The 24,316-nt window shown below is 40.3% G+C and overlaps 1 protein-coding gene across 1 annotated transcript in view; it reads right to left on the bottom strand.

Moving 5' to 3' along the window:
- Positions 1-1,380: 1,380 nt before the first annotated feature.
- The window catches only part of SCTR (secretin receptor), a 37,937-nt gene continuing 15,001 nt past the window's right edge, over positions 1,381-24,316 (bottom strand). The window contains exons 5-13 of the mRNA XM_032208904.1: positions 20,965-21,062; positions 19,365-19,500; positions 17,507-17,660; positions 16,780-16,840; positions 13,093-13,159; positions 12,778-12,869; positions 6,235-6,373; positions 5,504-5,545; positions 1,381-1,563 (exon numbers count right to left, since the gene is read on the bottom strand). Of these exons, the coding sequence (XP_032064795.1) occupies positions 1,381-1,563; positions 5,504-5,545; positions 6,235-6,373; positions 12,778-12,869; positions 13,093-13,159; positions 16,780-16,840; positions 17,507-17,660; positions 19,365-19,500; positions 20,965-21,062 (972 nt within the window). The remainder of the gene's footprint in view (positions 1,564-5,503; positions 5,546-6,234; positions 6,374-12,777; positions 12,870-13,092; positions 13,160-16,779; positions 16,841-17,506; positions 17,661-19,364; positions 19,501-20,964; positions 21,063-24,316) is intronic.

Consider the following 24,316-nt stretch of genomic DNA (forward strand, 5'->3'; position numbering starts at 1 on the left):
ATTCTGGGAGTTGAAGTCCACACATCTTCAAGTGGTGAAGGTTGAAAAACACTGCTCCTAAATTCTGTCTATTATCAGTTCATGACAGCATGGCTAATGATCAGAGATGCTTGAAAATGTAGTACCTCAGAACTGGGAAGAGGCATAGATACATAAAGCCACTTTGACACTTGGCCAATAAAAAATTATGTTCTGTTCTGAAGTAGTTAAAATGTCAGGTTAGAAACTGGGAAACTGAGTCCTTCCTTAGACATAAAACCAGCTGGGAAACCTTGAACCATTTTCTCTCTCTTAGCCCCAGAAAGGACAAACCAGTTCCAAAATCTTGCCAATAAAACTGCAGGGACGTGTCCAGGCATCACCAGGTGCCAACACTAGTTGAAGGCACAGACACACAGGTATATGCCTGGCGCCTCCCAAATTCATTGGAGCTTTGTGAATCTAAAGCAATCTCTCAAATTAGGCTACAACAGGAAATTGTGTCAGAAAAATGGGCATCTTTCTAATCCAACTTCTGTCTTAGATGAACTGAAGATACACTGCAGTCTCTCACGGAGTGAATTGCTTTTAGCTAGCTTCCAGGTGGCAGCCCCAAGTCCCACAGAGCCACAATCAGCTCTCAAGATGAAGTTGCAAAGGCCTTTGTGGCAGCTGAATTGCCAAGACTCCTAAACAGCAAATTCAAATGTCCATAGACAATGCCTAGAAAAATCCATCGATCATTTGTGGGCATGGGCTTGATACCAAAGAGATATATTTTCTCTCTGCCAAAAAAATGTACACTCTATCATATTCAAACAATGCAACAGTTACTGAAGATATATAACAAAGGGTGGGATGCTATCGGTTTGGCCCGGTTCAGGCAAACCGGTAACTCCAAAGATCAGTTGAGAGCGAATCGGTTTGCTCCGACCTTCAGGTGGGCCTGCCCCCCCCCCTGCCCCTAGGCTATACCTATCTATATTTCCTTGTTTTTAGCCCAGTTGATAGGCACCACAGAGCGCTTGCAAAGCACATGCTCAACGAAACATTTGTTAGACCAGTTGAATCACACCACTGTGTATAATCAGTTTATAAGTCAGTCATATATAAAATGGCAATATTGTTCAGAATCCTCATTCCAATAAGGAACCAAACAGAGAAGAGAAGGTAGATTCTTTTGAAGTGATAGATTCCAGAGAACAAAACCAGCAAGTTGAGAGGGATGAGCATTCCATCTGGAAATTGCTTTTCACACATCATCTTTTCACAAGAATCCACATGATAGCAAGTCAGTTTCCAGAGCCAACAACTAGCTTTTAAGTCCTGAACCACAATGCCCGATTAGGTAATGCAAGTCTCCTCTGAGTTTTATCATGTTCTTGTGTGCCGTGGAAACATTTACAGTTTGCTCAGAATTGGGTGAGAAGGTCGCCTTTCCTCCTGGGAACCAGGCTTTGTCAGCTGCAAGACTTGAGTGAGTCCGCTTACTTCATTCGGAAACAAAGAGCTGTGGTGCTTATGGGAACCGAGATGATTCCTTAAATGCCACTGCCACCATTTTCTGTGAAGCTCCTGCCGGACCTGAACAAAAAGTTTCACTTTAGTAAGAAGGCTCATGGTTTTCTTAAGAGAAAGAGGACACCCTTTCCCTGCCCAGCATAGGGGCTCAACCTCTGCAGTCAATAACAAGGATAAATCATTCTCAAGCAATATCCTGCCCTGATGGCATGTGGTCAGCCACTACTTGCCTGCAGAGGAAGGAAGCAAAGCCAAAATGTGGACAGAGAAAATCAAATGTAGTCTCGTGGGTATGCAAATAGAAAAGGGAAAAGGAAGATCGGAAAGGCCAATAAATGGAGAAATGTGGTGAAGAAACAAGTAGAAGAAGAATGGGCTGAGGTAGCAAGAGAAATGCCCTGCATTGTAAAGATTTTAAAGACTTGACAATCTGGGACCCATTAGATCACCCTTCCAGAGATACTTTCTTATTTAAGCAGAGATGGAATGATCATAGGTAGGGCAAAACAACAGTGGGAATAGAAGGGACTTCCAATTTCCTGCTGGCTTCCCCATTGATACTGCTTTTGTAAGAAGCTGGCAGGAGGTATCAGAAATCATTCCTCCTCTTTCTCCTTGACTGGCACTTGGAACTGCCTACCACATCTGGGAATAAAGGAATAAAAAGATTTGTGGACTGATAGAAAAATGGCACCCTTGCTTCCCATTCCATTCCCGAGGGCCCCCTTGCTCCAGGGAGGAAGAATAGCAATAGCAGTTAGACTTATATACCGCTTCATAGGGCTTTCAGCCCTCTCTAAGTGGTTTACAGAGTCAGCATATCGCCCCCACAGTCTGGGTCCTCATTTCACCTACTTCAGAAGGATGGAAGGCTGAGTCAACCTTGAGCTGGTGAGATTAGAACTGCTAAACTGCAGATAACAGTCAGTTGAAGTGGCCTGCAGTACTGCACCCTAACCACTGCGCCACCTCAGCTCTTCCTAAGGCACACCCATCAACTGCTGGAGACCCCAAACTAGCCCTACTTGCCAACAGGCATCCAGATTGCTCCCTCACCTTGTTGTCCACCATTATTAAGAGATTTGAGATTTCAGCCTCAGTTCCAAAGCAGCCAATTGCCACTTACTTGTTGGGACTTGCTGACAGCTGATTGGCTGCAGGGACCAGAGGAGGTGAGAAAAAGGGTGGGGGTATGGCCCTCCGATCTTCTCACTTTTTCTCCACACAAACATACCAAGAAAAAAAACTAAGATCAAGACTATTCTGGATGCTGAAAGAGAAAACTAAAATCTTTAATCTTACGAATTTTCCCTAATCCCAATATTCCACTTTTCCTTCCTGTTTCCCTTAGGTTCCCTCATAAGGCACATTATCTAGTGAGACAGTCTGGCAATTCAACTAAACTGATCCAAGTTCTGCTTTTAGGAGGGAGTATGAGGCAAGAACTCCAGCAAATGAGAAAACAAAGTGTCCCCAAGCCCCCGCTCCCGGAGTTTCAGAGATGGTTTGACCATTTGATCGTTAAGATCCATGGTGGCCCAGTGATTAGAATGCAGTATTGCAGGCTAATTCTGCCAACTGCTAGCAGTTCGATCCTGACCAACTCAATATGCTGACTCTGTAAACCGCATAGAGAGGGGTATAAAGTACTATGAATCGGTATATACCATGTTTCTTCAAAAAGAAGGTTGGGTCTTATTTTCTTTTGACCCCTGAAAAAATGGCTAGGTCTTCTTTTTGGAGGGTTCTAATTATTGACTCACCTCACGGCAGTGGTACCAACAGCCCTGCCCAACAGGAGCCCACTGCTGGCCCACTTCTTCTGTGACTACTTGCCACCATTCACATGCATTGCCTTGGCCTCTGTTTCGCCTGCATGAAGGTAGCTCCACCCCCTCATCCCCACCCTAGCTTATTTTTTACCAGTGTGCCTTGCCCCACCCCCTGCACTCCAGGGTGGGTGTGGTCTTAATTAGGGCTAATTTTGTGGGTGGGGCTTAATTTGATTGCATGTGCTCAAAACTATGATAGGGCTTCTTTTCAAGTCTTTTTCGAGAAACACGGTAAGTCTAAGTGCTATCACTATTTCTCTTGTTTGCTGCTGATGGCTGGAATTAAATCAACAAAGCTACCCAGCACAAAGGCTGCTGTGAGAATATAGCTGCTTTCAAAGGCAGGCAGAAGCCTCTGTGGAAATCTCCACAGCTCCTCCCTGGATTCTTGGCTTCCTGATCTGAAAGATTTGTACAGAAATAATCCCCTACCCCACCACAATTTTTTCCTCAGGAGATGCCAGTCAGCTAGAGAGATGCTTGTATAGAAAAATCTGGGGCATAATTCCATATCCCAATCACTGTACCTAAACATTCTTCTGGTTTGAGAAAAAAGTTTCTTTCCCATCAACCAGAATGACATTGATTTATCAAGCACTTTAAGGAGAGGCAACACAAGAAAGGAGAAAAGAAAAGAGAGGGAGTCCCTCCATTTGATTTGCAACTGGAAGGAAGGACAGATCTGAATAAAAAAATTCAGTAGCCTGCAGTGGAGTCCATTAAGAAAGATGACCTTTGAAAAGGCATTAACTGTATATTGCTAATGTGGTCCAAAAGAGCAGTGGAGTCACCTTTTTTTTCAACTAGAACGGGAACTCATCAAGTTTGCAGACAACACAAAACACATTAAACACACACATACACACAATCCCCACAGAAGTCCTGAACCCTGCTGGGTCATCTAGAATTTTGAAAGCATCTTAGGGCATTTTCACAAAATGACTTTGGTGGTGGGAGCAATAGTAACTCTATGACCACGAATAAAGTGATCACACCATTAATCACCATCTCTACCCTCTTAAGATCACTATCATTTCCATTTATTTCTTTTTCTTGGACAAGTGGACTTTCCTTATCCCTGACTGATTTTATTTTCTAAAGCTATTTTGGGATATGTGTGGGACTTGAAAGTAAACTAAAGCTGATGTTTGAGATGAACACTTCAGATTGCAATATACTAGCCTCCCACTTATTCTGTTTGTTAGAAGGGTCAAAATCAATAATATAAAAATTAGAGCCCAAGAGGCATGCTCATAGCAAGAGCAAGAGCATGTAGACCTTTATACCACTTTGCACTGCTTTACAGCCCTCTCTAAGTGGTTTACGTAGTCAGCATATTGCCCTCAACCAGGGGTGGATTGCTATCAGCATTACTGCCAGTTCAGCGCGCTCCGCGTGCGCGCACAATTGCCTGTAAATAGGTCTGTGCATGCACAGAACATTTTAAAATGCCCCCCAAAACATGCCGTGATGACCAAGGAACCAGTTCGGAGGCATGGCCAGCCTGGGCAACCCAGGTCAACATTCCACTACTGGTTCACCCGAAACGGTGTGAACTGATAGCAACCCACCTCTGCCCCCAACAATCTGGGTCCTCAGTTGACCGACCTCAGAAGGATGGAAGGCTGAGTCAACCTTGAGCCTGAGGGACTCAAACTGCTGAACTGCCAGCAGCTGGCAGCCGGCAGCCAGCACTCAATAGAAGTAGCCTGCAGTACTGTATTCTATCCACTGCTCCAACAGTTCTTGATGTCCATGGATACCATGTTGGTAATCCATTATTTAATGCCATGGGTGAACAAGGACTTAAACTAGATTCATAAGGATTCCTTGCTCCTATTTTTAAAAGTTAGATGTTGCCATTACGTGGATTAGTAGCTTTGTTGCATGTTCTCCATTACGAGAATGATAAACAGATAAGAATAAAATGTTGAAAACTACATAGGGTGAAGCTAACTATTTGCTCTTATGGCTATATATTATATCTATCTCAGTATCAGAAATAGCATGCCCCTTCATGCTGATTGATGGGGAACTTATGGTGAAAAGTGCTATTGTTCTCCAGCCCTGCATTTGGTGGGCTGCCATGGGAAACAGGATGCTGGGTTAGACAAACGTTTGATCTTATCCAGCAGGATTCATGACTAAATCTCAGTCCATGGGAAGCTCACCTCTCCATTAAGAAAACAGTAAAGCACAGCCACAGCCAAACCCTGAAACAAAACAAGCAAATTATTCATTATGAAATACACAATAGCAAATGGCAGACTGCCATTCCAGAAGATGGAGCGTCATTTTTTTTAAAAATCACACTGAAATGTGATGCATGTGGCGAATGGAGACTATTTTGTCGCTTTGGTGGTTCCAAAGACCAAGGTGGAGGATGGGATGTTTACATTAGGCTGAACCTGCTGGTGGTTTGCAGCATCCTACATGTTCTATATACAAAATACCAATTATGCTGGCAAACACATTAGGAGGTTTGAAACCAAAACAGCATGAAGTAGTTTGAATCAGAAGATAGGAGTTATTCCAGTACTGACCTGAGTGTGAACTTGTAAACATGGTAGGACAGCCTCACCCCCACCCCCACCCAACATGCACCATTCTAGAAGTTGTAACCCTAACACATTTAAGGGTTACTGGCTTGGGTAAGGTGGCTTCACTACTTTTGTGCTTACCTGCATTCTCTGAGATCCTAATTTAAGTTCCAATCGAAGGTCCAATTTCATTTTAAATCGTATGTTATCCAATTCCATTTCAAATTGTTTTTATCAGATTTTAGTAATAATTTATGTCTGGAACTCTGCACTTTGATATGGCCCAAAGTCTAATCAATAAAGTAAACTAATTAACTAAGTATCTAAGGAATTTTTCATCAGAAGAACTATACCCTTCTTACCTGGAAAGATCCTAGGGCTTTTTCAAACAGAGCTTGAACTTCCATGGTGCCATTTGTGGTATCAAAAGGGAAAAAAGCAAAAAGAATGTAATGGATTCCAAAGAGAGGGATGAGCACAAGTGTTGATTTAGCAAGCCTCCTAAGAGCAAAGAAAAAGAGAATGACGATGATGATGATGATGATGATAAACAGTGATATCCATTGCCATTGGTACCACATCCAAGATTTTTACAAAGTACGTAAAGAAATTGCAGCTTCCTGCAATAACACCAGTGGAACTACAAAAAACTGTGCTACTAGGAACATCATATATTTTAAGAAGATACTTGGATGATACATAAGACACTGGCAGCAACCCGTATCAACCATTAGCACCAGTCAATGGTATTTGTGACACATCTTTAAATGTTCAGTTGATTGTGTTTCATGTTTAATGAATAAAAGAAATGATGATGATGATGATGATGATGATGATGATGATGATGATAAATTTATCAGACTTGAACATTCTGATTCTACAAAAAACAACCATACTTGGAACAGCTTATATCCTCCGACGTTACCTTAACAGTTCCTAGGCCCTTGGTTAGGAATCGAGCTGTTGAGCTACCAACCAGCCCCAAAGGCTGTGAATCCCACCAAAGATTTGATGATGATGATGATAATGATGATGATGATGATGATGATGATAATGGAGGCCTTTTAAAGACAACTAAGTCAAAAGCTGAATATAAGAAATTGAGAAGCGAGCTGAAAATTGGAAAAACAAAGCTATGCATAGCCAATACTTGATCAGAAGCACTGAAAAAATAAACAGAAGGCTTTATTTTGGCAGCTCAATAACAAGCCTTAGCCACAAACTGCATGAAGGCAAAAATTAAACATGTTACCACCAATAGCAAATGAGAAAGACGAAACAGTCGAACACTTGATCAGTGGGTGCAGCAAAATTTTACAAACTGACTACCTACAATGCCATGACCGCGTTGCTAAGATCATTCACTGGAAATTGTGCCAAAAGTTTGGATTTGAGTACAGCAAAAACCACTGGGAACATCAGGTTGAGAAGGTTTTAGAGAATGAGAAAGTCAAAATCTTATGGGAGTTCAGAATCCAGACTGACAGACACTTGGCCCACAACACGCATGACATAACAATAGTTGAAAAGAAAAAAGTATGGTTCATTGACATTGCAATACCTGGAGATGCGCGAATTGAAGATAAACAGCAAGAAAAAATCACAAAGTACCGGGACTTGCAAATTGAGGTTGAGCGACTGTGGAAAAAGAAATTGTGTGTTGTCCCGATTGTAATTGGAGCCCTTAGAGCAATACCTAAAGGGCTATCTCGCTATTTGGAAATTCTAAATTTATCAGACTTGAACATTCTGATTCTACAAAAAACCACCCTACTTGGAACAGCTTATATCCTCCGATGTTACCTTAACAGGTCCTAGGTCCTTGGTTAGGACTTGAGCTGTTGAGCTACCAACCAGCCCCAAAGGCTGTGAATCTCACCAAAGATTAGTCACATAATAATACTGCAAATTGAAGTTGAGTGATTGTGGAAAAAGAAATCAAGTGTTATCCCGATTGTAATTGGAGCCTTGGAGCAATACCTAAAGGGCTACCTCGCTATTTGGAAATTCTAAATTTATCGGATTTGAACATTCTGACTCTACAAAAAACCACCCTACTTGAAACAGCTTATATCCTCCGACGTTACCATAACAGTTTCTTGATCCTTGGTAAGGACTCGAGTTGCCAACCAGCCCCAAAGGCTGTGAATCTCACCAAATATTAATCTAATAATAATAATAATAATAACAACAACAACAACAACAACAATAACAACAACAACAACAACAACTGGGCAATACCAGTTATAAGATACACAGCTGGTATAGTTAACTGAACACAAGCTGATTTGGACATTTTGGACCGAAAAACCAGGAAACTAATGACAATGCACTACAGTTTACATCCATGTGGTGACACTGATAGACTGTATCTGCCCCGAAAATCAGGTGGCAGAGGATTATTACAAGTGAAGCAAACAGTTGAAGAAGAAAAACATGCACTGGCTGATTATTTAAAAGAAAGTCAAGAAGATCTATTAATCAAAGTAAAGAACAAAAATCGACTGAAGGCCCAACAGACAAAACAAGAATACAGAAAAGATGTGATAAAATCAAGAATGGAGAGTTGGCAAAACAAAGCATTGCATGGCCAATTTCTGGAAAAAATAAAAGATAAAGTGGACAGTGAACAAACTTGGTTATGGTTAACAACAGGTACATTAAAGAAAGAAACAGAGTCACTAATCCTGGCTGCGCAAGAACAAGCTATCCGCACAAATGCCATTAAGGCCAAAATCGAAAAATCCTCTGATGATGCCAAATGCAGACTTTGCAAAGAAGTTGATGAAACTGTTGATCACATACTCAGCTGCTGTAAAAAAATTGCGCAGACTGATTATAAATTGCAGCACAATTCAGTAGCACAAATGATCCACTGGAATTTGTGCAAAAATTATAATATTAAAACAACAACAAACTGGTGGGAACATAAATCTGAAAAAGTCACCGAAAATCAGATGGTCAAGATCTTATGAGATTTTCGTATACAAACGGACAAAATACTGGTGCATAATACACCAGACATCACACTGGTTGAGAAAAATAAGGTTACAATCATAGACATCGCAATACCAGATGATAGCAGGGTCACCGAGAAGGAACATGAAAAAATCGCGAAATACCAGGACTTAAAAATCAAAATTCAACAATTATGGTACAAACCAGCAGTGGTAATTCCAGTGGTAATCGGCACACTGGGTGCTATTCCAAAAGTACTGGAATTACATTTAAAACAGTTAAAAATTGACAAAATCACCATCAGTCAAATGCAAAAAGCCGCACTGCTTGGATCTGCACATATATTACGAAAATACATTATGACATCCTAGGCCCCCGGCTGGGGCCCGACTAGTAATCAATGTCAAATCCGGCGAAACAACTGGCTGCTGTGATACAATTCTGTTGTGATGATGATGATGATGATGATGATAATACAAAAATTGAAATATTAATTGAATTAATAATAATTGAATATTAATTGAAAGCACAAAAGAATTTAGTCAAGACATTGGCTTGCAGTTTGGAATTGACAAATGTGCAACAATGGCAATCAAAGCAGACAAGGTCATAGAAGATGATGGAATAGAACTTGAGAATGAATAAAGGCAGCAAAACTATAAGAAGGTTACAAGTACTTGGGGATTTTAGAGGCCTCTGACTTATGCATAATAAAGTCAAGGAATCAACTTCAGCCAAGTACATTCAATGAATTCGCAAAAGATTAAAGTCCAAATTGAGTGGAGGAAACATCATAAAAGCAATAAATACCTGGGCTATACCTGTGATACGATACTCTGCAGGAATAATTAACTGGACCCAGATGGAGTTGGACAATTTGGACAGAAAAATAAGGAAGCTTATGACAATGAATCATGCCCTGCACCCTAAAAGTGATGTTGACCGATTACAGGTGAAACTCGAAAAATTAGAATATCGTGCAAAAGTTCATTTATTTCAGTAATGCAACTTAAAAAGTGAAACTAATATATGATAGACTTATTACATGCAAAGCAAGATAGTTCAAGCTGTGATTTATCATAATTGTGATGATCATGGCTTACAGCTCATGAAAACCCCAAATCCACAATCTCAGAAAATTAGAGTATTGTGAAAAGGTGCAATATTCTAGGCTCAAAGTATCCCACTTTAATCAGCTAATTAAGCCATAATACCTGCAAAGGGTTCCTGAGCCTTTAAATGGTTTCTCAGTCTGGTTCAGTAGGAATCACAATCATGGGAAAGACTGCTGACCTGACAGTTGTGCAGAAAACTATCATTGACACCCTCCATAAGGAGGGAAAGCCTCAAAAGGTAATTGCAAAAGAAGTTGGATGTTCCCAAAGTGCTGTATCAAAGCATATTAATAGAAAGTTATGCGGAAGGGAAAAGTGTGGAAGAAAAAGGTGCACAAGCAGCAGGGATGATCGCAGCCTGGAGAGGATTGTCAGGAAAAGGCCATTCAAAAGTGTTGGGGACTTTCACAATGAGTGGACTGAGGCTGGAGTCAGTACATCAAGAGCCACCACACACAGACGGATCCTGGACATGGGCTTCAAATGTTGTATTCCTCTTGTCAAGCCACTCCTGAACAACAAACAACGTCAGAAGCGTCTTACCTGGGCTAAAGAAAAACAGACCTGGTCTGTTGCTCAGTGGTCCAAAGTTCTCTTTTCTGATGACAGCAACTTTTGCATCTCATTTGGAAATCAAGGCCCCAGAGTATGGAGGAAGAATGGAGAGGCACACACTGCAAGATGCTTGAAATGCAGTGTGAAGTTTCCACAGTCTGTGTTGATTTGGGGAGCCATGTCATCTGCTGGTGTTGGTCCACTGTACTTCATTAAGTCCAGGGTCAATGTAGCCGTCTACCAGGAGATTTTGGAGCACTTCATTCTTCCTTCCACAGACGAGCTTCATGGGGATGCTGACTTCATTTTCCAGCAGGACTTAGCACCTGCCCACACTGCCAAAAGCATCAAAACCTGGTTCAATGATCGTGAGATTACTGTGCTTGATTGGCCAGCAAACTCGCCTGACTGGAACCCCATAGAGAATCTATAGGGCATTGCCAAGAGAAAGATGAGAGACATGAGACCAAACAATGCAGAAGAGCTGAAGGCTGCTATTGAAGCATCCTGGTCTTCCATAACACCCCAGCAATGTCACAGGCTGATAGCTTCCATTCCACGCCGCATTGAGGCAGTAATTGCTGCAAAAGGGGCCCAAATCAAGTACTGAGTACATATGCATGCTTATATTTTTCAGAGGTCCAATATTGTTCTATGTACAATCCTTGTTTTATTGATTGCATATAATGGTCTAATTTTCTGAGATTGTGGATTTGGGGTTTTCATGAGCTATAAGCCATAATCATCACAATTATGACAAATCATGGCTTGAATTATCTTGCTTTGCATGTAATGAGTCTATCTCATATATTAATATCACCTTTTAAGTTGCATTACTGAAATAAATGAACTTTTGCACAATATTCTAATTTTTTGAGTTTCACCTGTATATCTACCAAGAGCAGAAGGTGGTCAAGGACTCCTACAAGTAAAGCAGACTGTGGAAAAAGAAAGACATAGCTTGAATGACTACATCCAGAAAAGTGAAGAACCAATGATTAAGGAAGTAAATAAAGGAGGCCTTCTGAAGACAACTAAGTCGAAAGCTGAATACAAGAAACAAGTAATTGAGAAGCGAGCTGAAAATTGGAAAAGCAAAACTATGCATAGCCAATACTTGAAACGTATTGAAGGCAAAGCTGACCAAAAGCTAACTTGGAACTGGTTAAGATCAGGAGTACTGAAAAAAGAAACAGAAAGCTTTATTTTGGCAGCTCAAGAACAAGTCTTAGCCACAAACTACATGAAGGAAAAATTCAGCATGTTATCACCAACAGCAAATGCTGCTTCTGTAATGAGAAAGATGAGACAGTCGATCAGTGGGTGCAGGAAAATTTCACAAACTGACTACCTACAATGCCATGACCGTGTTGCTAAGATCATTCACTGGAAATTGTGCCAAAAGTTTGGATTTGAGTACAGCAAAAACCACTGGGAACATCAGGTTGAGAAGGTTCTAGAGAATGAAAAAGTAAAGATCTTGTGGGAGTTCAGAATCCAGACTGACAGGCACTTGGCCCACAACACACCTGACATAACAATAGTTGAAAAGAAAAAAGTTTGGTTCATTGACATTGCAATACCTGGTGATGCGCGAATTGAAGATAAGCAGCAAGAAAAAAATCACAAAGTACCGGGACTTGCAAATTGAGGTTGAGCGACTGTGGAAAAAGAAATTGTGTGTTGTCTCGATTGTAATTGGAGCCCTTAGAGCAATACCTAAAAGGCTACCTCGCTATTTGAAAATTCTAAATTTATCAGACTTGAACATTCTGATTCTACAAAAAACCACCCTACTTGGAACAGCTTATATCCTCCGATGTTACCTTAACAGTTCCTAGGTCCTTGGTTAGGACTAGAGCTGTTGAGCTACCAACCAGCCCCAAAGGCTGTCAATCTCACCAAAGATTAACCACATAATAATAATAGCCCATTTAATATTGGCTGATGCTAACAGGGTAGGTTCATCCCCTCCTATAGTTTTATGATGTACACTTGACATTTAACCTTCTACCAAGAGTTGCAGTTCTCTGTCACTTAGCTGGATCTCTAATTCCTGTTCTATTCTCTGCTCCTAATAACAGATGAGCATAAGAACAGGTGCCTTAAATAGAAACATTGATAGGTTTATCACTCTTCACTATAATGGGGCAATCATCCTTGAGGCAGTTTTCTAGACAGATCCATGGCATGCAAGCAAAGAAAACCTTCGCCCCCTGGTCATTTTGTTTGCTGTTGGTTGTTTATTTGTGAGGCTGTTTAAAGAAGCCTTCTTACTTGTATTGACTGGAGTCCTTGCCTCTTCCATCTGGCCATCGCAGTTTGCTCATCAGAATCCTTACAATATTAACAAATAGAATGAAATTGATCTACAAAACAAGGAAGCACAAGTGAGATGGAGGTAGTTCTTCACTACACTCATCCCATTCGTCCACCAGCATTTTATTACATCTTCTAGGATCACCCAGCCATTGTTGAGCGTACAAGCTTTATCCTAGGTGACACTAATAATCTCAGCACCACAACATACATTGCTATAACTTGGTAGTGGGGAAATAGTTTATCTGGGAAATTACTGTGAAGTAGACTTACTGCAATAGAAGCCACCACCGGGCCTTGAATGAGCCACAGGGCATATGTAAGATGCATATCCCAGCACCTGTAAAAACAACAAACAAACAAACTTGCAATTGTTGAATGAGTAAAAGGGTCTCATTTAGAAAAACCGGTGGATGAACATCCTAGAAAACTCTGTTCTGAAATAAATATTTCATGGAAGGATGTAACCATCAGGTATTTCTTACTATCTGTCTATAGAAATTTACAGCAGGCACATATAATTATTAGAAAATTCAAGAGGGCACATTGGGAGGGTGAAGCAGAGGGACAGTCTTGTTTGTACTAGAGAGTTTGGTTCTAAGGGAGATTTGAAAGGCAGATGAACTCAGGAAGTTGCAGTGATGCAGCAAAGCAAGGAATCATTACACTACCCAAGGTTTTCACTTTTCTGTTGCTTGGTAGAACTGAAGGCTGGTTCACACAGGCACACGTACAGGTATGTCACAATTAGTATGAATCGAAAATTATAAATGGATACCAGGTTGCATTTAATGAAAGTCAACATTCAGTTAATGTAAGACTGGTGGCCACACCATTGCCATTAGGGTTTTTGATGCTAATTGTTGTGTACAGAACAAGAAAAGGAGATGCTCTGTTTGGGGAAAGTTCAAAAAAGAAGGGGCTCATTTTGGAAAACCAGAGCAGAATATAGGAGATAGCTTTGGATATGGGCTTAGACTCTAGCTTAGCTTTTGTCCACTTGATTTATTTATTTTTAATATTTAAGGGGATTATTGATCTACAACATAGATAGGAATGATATTTAGTAACCTTGTTAAAGTTTGTTACCCTATTTTGGCTAGGTTTAAGCTGGAACCAATTACTCTGTTTTCCATAGAAATATCACTTTGAAAAGTGTGAATTCGAATAATGCAACCATTTTTTTATTTTTCATGATCAGCATTAATTGAGACCAACCTGTAGTTACCCCCTTGATTGTTGTGACACCAGAATATGTTACTTTGGATGGCCAAAGTAACCAAACACTAGTGGCAGAATTTTACCATCAAGCAAAGTAGAGTACTTATCAATGAACTCAATTCATAAATCCCTCACACACACCATCTTGGGTAATTAGATTTCCACAGAAAAGATTTTTATTTGTAACTTTTTTTCCCAGCAAGATGCCACACTCCTTTATTGTACCTTATGGGACTGTTGTGAGAACAGAGGGAAATTCTTTACATATACCTCCTCCTCTGCCCAAGAACCTATATCTCCCGTGAGATTGTTTTCCAAACTTTCTGGAGCCCTAAAAAAGGTAAATTATGTGTCCTGATTTGATCATAAAAACTTAAGCTAAAACAGCTCTTGGGGGAAAATAACTTTGAAGGACTTGCCAAAATGCAATTTCTTTTATTTCATTTGCTACATTTGATTCATTTCCCAATTTCTGAACTGGAATGCAGCCTCCTTTGAATATGAGCATTGCAAAATCTCACCCTATTGGATGGAAAATTCTCCAAACCAAAAAACATAATGGCATGCATTGCAGTACACTGATCATGTTTTAACAGCCAGTTTAGTGTAGAAGTTAAGGCATCTGGTGGAAGACAATGAGGTCTTGTCTCACACTTTTTAGGCACAAAGCCAGCTGGGTAAACCTGGGCCAGTCCCTCTTTCACAGTCCTAGGAAGGAAGCAAAAGGCAAATCACTTCTGAAAAACCTTGCCAAGAAAATTGTAGGGACTTGTCCAAGCAATGTCCCAGAGTCTGCGCTGACTCGAAGGCACAAAGTAAATGTATAGATCATATTTTAAGGGATTTAACTGCCATTTTTGCTAAAAGAAAATAAAATAGCTGGTTTTTTTAAAAAAAAGTCTGTATTTTTATTTTATCATGCTAAGAAATGCAAATAATAACTGCTACACCTGTAATTATAGTGCAAAAAACTCCTGAAAATGTCATGTTCTCACAGAACAGTTCTAAGTGACCATAATGAACTCTATATAATCTGTTGATTCAGCTAAGGTCTCCTGCTAGCCCTGATAGCTAAATAACCCATTGAGAGCATTGCCAAATTGTGCTGCATGTTGTCAGTCCAAAATATGTGCCATGCTATCATTTGGTGTATTGCTTCTTCAAAAACTCAGGCTAAAAATCTGGGTTGATGTGTTTGGCAACAAGAAGACGGGATCTCGGCATCTGATGAAATGCTAAATAATGTTGAATCTGTTTAGCCGAGCAGAAGGATCCAAATGGAGCCAAATAACCGATTGCTTGTGCCTGGGTAGCTAGATTAATCCAAACAGAGGGTAAGATCACTATCACTGAAATAAACTTGTTATTTTACTTCATTAATAAAAGTGAGTTCCAGGACAAGTAGCTAGCAGCAGAAAACATATCTCCCTGTGGTATCTATTCAACAGATATGAAAATGCTTTGAAACCGGATTAACTTGAACATTATCCATCATTAAGAGGGATGGGAGCTGTCTTTTTGTAAAAGGTGAATTCTTAAATGAGAATTCTAGGGATTTAGACAAATGTTGTAGCCTTGTTGATAGCTGCCCAGCGTTGCCTTGAACTGGGAGGTGCACAGCATATAAATTTCATAATAAATAAATAAAATAAATGGCAGTTACTCTGTCCAACCATGGAACGTGGAACCCACTTCTTTCTGTCTCCTTTCCTTTCCTTTCTTTTCCTTTCCTTTCCTTTCCTTTCTAATCAGTCTGTATATTCCAACAGCACTTCTACAAAATTGCCACTCCTTTCTACAAAAGTTTGTTTAAAAGGCCAGTTTGGTATAACTGCACAAAGCCCATGCTTCTCCTCTATCTCACAAAGCACTCTTGTTTGTTTTCAAAATAATTATCAAATTGTCATGCTCAGAACCCATCAGAGAGAAGCAGATATGATATTCAGAAAGTGGAATATAAGAGCTGGGTTTTTTTAAATTAAGGGCTCATCTCTCTAACCGAATAGCAAAATTCCTTTCTTTTCTCAGAATCTCTGAGCACTTCACAAACAAACAAAAAAACCAGATTTTAAACCAATAACTACTCATACTGTGGATTGAGGAGAAACATGAATACATACCCTGTTTCCCCTTATTTTCTTTGGACCCCTGAAATAAGCGCTTGGTCTTATTTTCAGGGAGGTCTTATTATTTTTGAGGTGCAGGAGGTGGTGAGCATAGTCACCTCATGGCTGCTACTGTGTTACAATATTTTAAGGGAGGGCTTATTTTTGGAGAAGGGCTTATTTTAGTGCATGCGCTCAAAAGCCTGATTGGGCTTATTATCTGGGGCAGTCTTATTTTGGGGAAAACAGGATAATGTTTACACTCAGCCATAATATGTGATTTGTTTAGTTTTGGCAAACCAACATGAACCCTGCCATTCTATAACTTAAAAAAGAGTTCTGCTGCAAAACAGTCAAACCCTAAAACCAATTCTAGGTATCACAAAATAGATGGTTTCAAATATTACAGAAGTGATCCAGAAGCTGTTCTGGACAAATTCGGGCTTATTTTGAGGATAGATCACTTCCAGAATATCCAGAGCCATTTTTTTCAGGATCAAAACATTACTTGATGGCACATTTTTCACACTTGCGATACTTTAGTATTCTGCTTTATTCAGTAAATCACAGTTGGACCCAACCATGTCTTAGCATGATTTGCAAACAGACTACTGAGTTTGGAAAATGTGCTTACCCAGCATTTTCATGTAATAGTCTGGCTATGACCCATGCAATTACAAATAACTTTGGAGCACCTGCAACAGAGAAAACAATTCCGTGGTTAGTGCCTATTCTTAATGTAGAAGAAAAGTTAGCTTAGGTTAGCTGAACATTTTGAATAACAATAACAAAGTCTAATAACCTTATGAAAAGGAAAAATGGATCTGCCTAAAAATAAAAGAAGGATGGACCCAACACACCTAACAAAAAGCTGAAGTGCACAGAAATACATAACCTTTCAAAACATCCTTACCCATGAAGACAATTTTCCTGCTTTCACAGCTGAGTGTTGCACAAACAATAAGGGTGATGGGTAAAGGTGATGGGAATTACAATCCAACATTCCTCTATAGCATCATATTTGGAGGGAATGATGTATACCTGTTTGCAGGTTCATATTCAGTTATATCAGTGGCAAGAGCTTGGGCATAAATCTCATTCCCCCCTCCCCCAAGCACAGGAAAAGAGATGGAAGAGGACAAAAAAGTCCAGGACAAAGAAGAAGAGCAAAGAGGTGAAGAAGAGGAACAAACCAGAAGCAAAACAAAAAGGGGAAAAAGTGACCCAAAAGCAATGTAGGGGAGAGGGAAACTAAGAGACCACTGCCACGAAGTAGGCAAGGGGAGTAAGTTGAGGCTCTGCAATAGGTCACTGAACATCCCCAGACAACATGCTTGTCTGGTAATTATGTAGATGCTTACCCCATCCCAGAGCCACAAACCACCAGAAGAACTTTCGGTCGGAGAAGAAAGAAATGGCCAGCAGGCTGTGGAGATAAAGCCCTTCTACAAGAAGCCAACTATAATTTGCCATGATGCAGAAGTTAACAAAGGTTATGATCATCTTGCATCTGCCCTGAAGAGGAAACAAGAAATATTATAAATAAGGTGTTTTATTTATTTCCGTTTTATCTTCTTTCCAGAGAACCTGTACCCCATTGCACTTTATTTATCAGTGGTCTATCAGTTCCCTAATCTCAATACCTTAGAAGAACCATACTAGATCAGACCGTCTGCATTCTGGCATTCTGTTATCATAGCAGAAGCATAAAAGCACGTCATAATTCTGATGAAATATGAAAATCACCACCAGAGTGTTCCAGAAGTCCTCATAAGATAAAGGTAAAGGTTCCCCTCACACATACTGTATGTGCTAGTCTTTGTGACTCTAGGGGGCAGTGCTCATCTCTGTTTCAAAGCCAAAGAGCCAGTGCTGTCTGAAGACGTCTCCGTGGTCATGTGGTTGGCATGACTAAATGTTGAAGACGCATGGAACACTGTTACCTTCCCACCAAAGGTGGTTCCTATTTTTCTACTTGCGTTTTTACATTTGCATTTGCTTTTGAACTGCTAGCTTGGCAGAAGCTGGGACAAGTAACAGGAGCTCACCCCGTTACGCAGCACTAGGGATTCGAACCGCCAAACTGCTGACCTTTCCATTGACAAGCTGAGCGTCTTAGCCACTGAGCCACCGCATTCCTTGATGTCCTCATACTGGATGAATATTTTACTGCATACTTTTAAATTCATTTCCTAAGAGCTCTTAACATGGGATTTTTATTTTTCCACCAGCTATGGGCTAGTGTAGGATTTGGATCGGGTATCAATCCTGGAATCCTTTGAGTAGTAAAATTGCTTCTGCTTCAATTTCTTCTAAAGATAATCAAGATTATTAGACCAATTCCTGCAAATATTTGATCTCTTGCAGGGGATAGTGTCAGCACTCCTCCATTGAAATAATTAGGAAAGAAAACCACGAGACTCCATTGATAGAAATCAAGTGTACTTTTACTAATTATAAATGATTAGAAGCGTAGCAAAGCGAAAGACTGATTATTTAGGCGCGAAAGCGATTGATATATAGAATAACCCATTCCCCACCCCTTGGCATCCCAGTTACAGTCCAATCATAATTCTCCCAAGTGTCAGGTGTGAGATAACTTCAAAAGGCATCACCCAGATGGAATGTTGGTGCCGTTGGCCTTGGCGGAAAACCTCTTCCGCATGCGCAGCAAGAGAGGCAGCAAACTCCAGGATCCTCCTCCAGCACAATTAGTATTCCCCTCTCAAATACCATGCCCCCCTCCCCCGTTTCAATGGCAGCCGAAGCAGCAGCAAAGCAGAGGCTGACAGACAGTACCTTGAGCAAGTATTACTAATCTTGCTACCTTAGCTTTTCTAGATAACACACGTCACTTTCTTCAGTCTGATATTAACTAGGAATTAACCAAAATTGTTTACAAATAAGTTTGCCCTATGTTTCTCCCCTGAGCTTATATGACTAATTAATCTATGCTGATGATTTTAATCAAGTTGTTACTGTCACAAAATCAAGGGCAAATTAAACACAATTTATGCCACTTTAAACACTCACAATTTCTCAAACAGCAACTTATTTAAACAAGAGAAAGGTACCAGAATAAGCAATGTGGTAATAACTTTCTCTGAGTTTAAAAGAGATGAAAGTGATTTCCTGCCCGCCCCCCCCCCCATTTTTGTTCTCAAGTAGCTTTTTTGATGCTTTAATGAACGGAGTGGCTGTATATGTCTACTTTCTTACTGTATGTAATTCACAGTAGACAGCATCATCCGTGTCCTCTGACAGTATAGGGTCCTTGATAAAGTTTGCAGTCACCCTTAAGATGAAAGAAGCAAAAAGCTGTATGTGGATGTAATTCCTTGTACAGTGGAGTCTCCTATTCAAAAGGAGAAAAACCAGGCATTATGCAGGATTAGAATAGGTATTCTGATCAGCCACATGAAGGTTTAGGAAAAAGAGATCATTACTTTTTTTTAATATATTCATAAACATTTTGAATACAGTATATTGTCAGGGCATATCATTTACAAAACAGCAAAGAAAGAAGAATTGTTACTATTGTTTATACTGCTTGGAATAATTTGCTTTAATCTGCAGCAGGCTTTTCAAGATCTCAGCCAGACATCTTTCCAAGTCTTCCTGCCTGAACGGATTCACTAATGGCACTGGGGACTACATGTAAGGGAGAACATATTGCCTAGATCCCAATTATATGCCAAGATGAGCACATTGCCACTCTAGCTTAATATTTAATGTTGATTAAACATTCAATCGATATGCTGATTAAATTTAAAATGTTGATTTTCAATGCTGGACGCCTCCTAGAGTCACTCTGTGCGAGTCAGGCAGCCATAAAAATCTACTTAATTAAATAAAAAAAATTGTATGGATTTATCAGATGGCTTATTCCTGAGGGTAAAAACTCAAATGAATTCAGCTGGACTAGGGTGAGTTCACAGACACATACATATACCATATTTTTCAGAGTATAAGGACACACTTCCCTCCCTCCTAAAAGAGGCTGGAAATTTGGGTGGGTCTTATACTCCAAAAGTAGCTTTTTCGAAGTTTTTTCTCAGCCCTAAAGAGGTGCTAATTAGTGAAGTGATCCTCCGTGCTTTGCCTGCTTTTCTCATTGGTTCTCTCTCCAACGATCAGCCCTGCTTTAGAAGCTGTTTTTTAATCCCCAACCAGGGGATAAAAAGCGTGCTGAAAACCAGCAAACTTATGCGCTGAAGCTGACCAGACTAAGGACGCTAGCCAGATGAATACCTGGTAGACAGAATTTTTTTTCCCTATTTTCCTCCCCAAAAATTAAGGTGCGTCTTATACTCCGTAAAATACAGTTTGCCACTGCCTACTTTCAGGATTTTTTTAAAAAAACCAATTTCCCAATTTAGCCCTGGAATTTTCTGGCAGTGTCACAGCCAAGTACTCTTTGAATCTCAACCCTTCTTGAGATCATATGAGCTCTGCTACATCCTGCAATCTAGTTGGGCATCTGTATGGTAAAACTGAGAACTGTAAAATATGTTACTTTCTTGCACAAGGGAAACATGGTATAAAAATACAGAATCCACTCAACAAGTTAAATGCAGTATCATACGATCAAGTAAAAGCAGATGAAGCAGTATGATGGCACATTCTGAACATATCATGGGAAAGCATTGTCAGATCTCTGATTCTCATCATTTCTCCACTCCCAACCTCACCAATAAATGGAACAAGATTCACAGTATCTCAGTGTTTCACATCATTTAATACACAGAGGCATATTCATGTGGGCTATTAAACGATAAACAAAGGAAAGGGAAGAAATATATGGATAATTCTTCCTCACCGAAAAGAAGCTAAAATGCCCAAGGCTGCTGCCAGAGCTATGAGGGAGATGCTGCTTCCAACAGTGTACACGGTCTCCAATTTCATTAGAAAAGATACCTGTAAGAAGACATCCAAGGATAATTTTTTTCAGATAGGAGTTATATTCATGCAAGCAGCTTTTCAATGTTGCTTTAAAAAAAAAACAATCATAGTAATGTAACTTTTATTTGCAATAAACTGAATTGAGACAAATGACTTTCTCTGCAAATTCTCTGGCAGAACTCAGCTTGATTGAAAATATGGGAGGAACAAAATGAAGAAATATCCCCAGCCAGGTGTATAATTCCTTTTAGCATATGTAAATCAGGAGTGGAATATACATATTACACTAGACCAGAATCATATATCTGTTGTTGCATTACGTGAATTAGATGTTGACTTTGAGGCAGATGCGATATTCAGCAGGTTCTGACCACTTCTGGAGCACCAGTAATGGAAATTTTGAGTAGTTCGGAGCAGTGGTGGGTTGCTCTTACTGTCGCTACCGGTACGCTACTCACGGGGCCACACGTCCTGTTTGTGCACACACGCTGCACATGCATGCACAATCTACCACACCTGAGACACCCAGTTGCTCGTTGGGGCTCGTGCAAGTGCCACATGCTGTGCGCACGTGCGCAATTGGCTGGTTGCTTTAAAAACAGGTATAGAAAGTGGGCAGGGGGGCAGGGGGGGCAAAACAAGCCACTGTACCTGTACACTGTCGCTGCTCCCAGCTAGTACCGGTACGGCCGGACCAGGAGGAACCCACCACTGGTTCAGAGAACCGGTAAATGTCACCTCTGACTTGCCCCGCCCCATCTATTCTCTGTCTCCCGAGCCCCAGCTGATTGGGAGGAAATGGGGATTTTGCAGTAATCTTCCCCTGGAGTGCGGTGGGAATGGAGATTTTACAGTATCCTTCCCCTGCCACGCCCACCAAGCCACACCCACCAAGCTATGTCACGCCCATCAAGCCACACCCACAGAACTGGTAGTAAAAAAAATTGAATTCCACCACGGCTTTGAGGGTCGTGTGAACAACATGCCTCATATCATTGATTCCTACTGAAGTCACATAAGTATTCATCCATGTTGCTAGACCATGATTAGCCATGGTGTGTCAAAAAAGCCAAAGTGACTGAGTTTACACATAACTCTAAATTGTAAACCTTGGCTTACCAATCATAATGTCATGTTCACACATTAAATTGAGCCCCAAAGAAATCACATTCTGCCATTCCAACATTTTGAAAGGGCATGTATTAAAGAGGCTGTTGAATTGTGCAGTACTAAATTGGATCACTAGGTGTTGCTATTTACAATTATTTTTCTTACATGCAGCAGTTCTATTGTCTCTGAATCCAAGTAGCCAAGCAGAAGGAATAAGCACTTATAGACTAAAGATGAAAGTAACCCCCAAAAATACATTTTCTGTAATGATAATAAAATATCTTTGTTCCTTGGATTTTATATCCCACCTCTCTACACCTATTTAAACGGAATATAAAATGCTTAGCGCCTGTGCACAACAATTGCAAAGGAACTTAATTGCAAAATAAAATCAGCCTCTTAAAACACAACCACTGAGAATAAAAGAGCCCATTAAATGACTGCAAAAATAAAACTCTCTTGGGCCTGCTTAAAAGAGGGCAAGGAAACAAATGATGATGACATCCCACTGTTTGTATATTGCACTTCTGATCTCAGTCTGTTGGCAGCATGCTCAAGTAACTTAAATTTTCAGGCAGTCTGCCAGGACAGCCCTTCATGAAAGCTGCTGTAGTAATCTATTCTGTAATTAAGTAGAGTGTCAAAAACAAAGGCTTGATCCAATTCCTCCTTCAAAGGGCATAATTCACTAATGAGACAAAAAAGAGAATATGTATTCCTGCCCTTCCTGTGTGACCTACCTATCCATTTGCACATCCGTGTTTCAAACTTGTAGGTTTAGGGAAGTTGAATCCTTCTTCAAAGTTTGAGGAACAGATATATGGGTGCCCCATGAGCTCTTAAATTGGTGAGTTTCGAGCTAAATTGGTCAGGTTGGCACTCTATTTATCCTTCAGTGTGTTTCATTGAACCCAATTCTTCAGTGCGCCAAGAGAAAATCCAGTTCCACGAGGTCAACTGAGTGCAATTGTATCAGCAAAAACAATATATTTCAGAGATATAGGACATTTCCAGGCAAGTAGTTTTTCTGATCTACCAATCCTTCTGAACCCACTTTAAAATGCACCTACTGAATGAGATGGCTTCAAGCTATTTTCAGACCTATACAGAATATTAGGTAGTATAGGGCAGTACAGAGTTCACAGAGAATCTCCCATCAATTACTGCTTGCTATTGTCCAATAGCTGAGCAGAAAAAACAGTCAGCCAATTAGAGGTCACTTGACAGCCAATCACTGACTGCCTACATCCTCTCTCCCTCTTCAGATCCATGCCGTTCAAAAAGTCTGTGTTTGCCATGGTGGCAATCCTTGTGGCCTTCACCATTCCCAATGCCGATGTGATAATAAGTCTGCATTTGGAGTTCTTCCAATCATAACAGCATGGTGCTAGGATCTCAGATCTTTATGAGCCTTGCTGACGCATTGGTCAGAATGCAGTATTGCAGGCAAACTCTACCCAGAGCCTCCTGATGAGACTCAAGGTTGATTCAGCTTTCCATCCTTTTGAGGTTGATAAAACGAGGACCCAGGTTGTTGGGAGCAATATGCTGACTCTGTAAATTGCTTAGAGAGTGCTGTAAAAGCACTATGTGGTGATACATAAAATCTAAGTGCTATTGCTATGAGAAGATGGAAAGCTGGAAGAGCCAAGAATATCCCTCCAATAGAGCTGAAACAGCAACACTATCTTTTTCTGAAGTTGAGTTTGTTGTCTTGAAACAGCAATTTTGCATCCGTGGTGATATTACTGACGTAGGTACAGAAGTATTCTTCTTATGTTAACTTTCTTCTGTGAATGCTAAACAGTGGCCAGACCTCAGTATATGTACATGCCATTTTTTGCATATTCAGAGCTAATTTATACACCTGAAAAATTTGAATATGCTTTTTACACATTCAGAAAATATTTTAACTCCCCCCCCTTTTTTTTCCTCTTTTTTTTTTTGTTGGTGCTCATATACCAGTGATTGGATTCAGCTAGTTCACACCACTTCGGGAGAACCGGTTGTTAACTTTCTGAGCAGTTTGGTGAACTAGTTGTTGGAAGAAATTATTAGGGCAGAGAACCGGTTGTTAAATTATTTGAATCCCACCACTGCTCTACACAAGGATCAAATATTAGACCAATTTTCGAGCTTGTATAAAGGACTTTCTATCA

Source organism: Thamnophis elegans, chromosome 1 (genome assembly GCF_009769535.1).
Source record: "Thamnophis elegans isolate rThaEle1 chromosome 1, rThaEle1.pri, whole genome shotgun sequence".
In the NCBI taxonomy this organism is placed as follows: domain Eukaryota; kingdom Metazoa; phylum Chordata; class Lepidosauria; order Squamata; family Colubridae; genus Thamnophis; species Thamnophis elegans.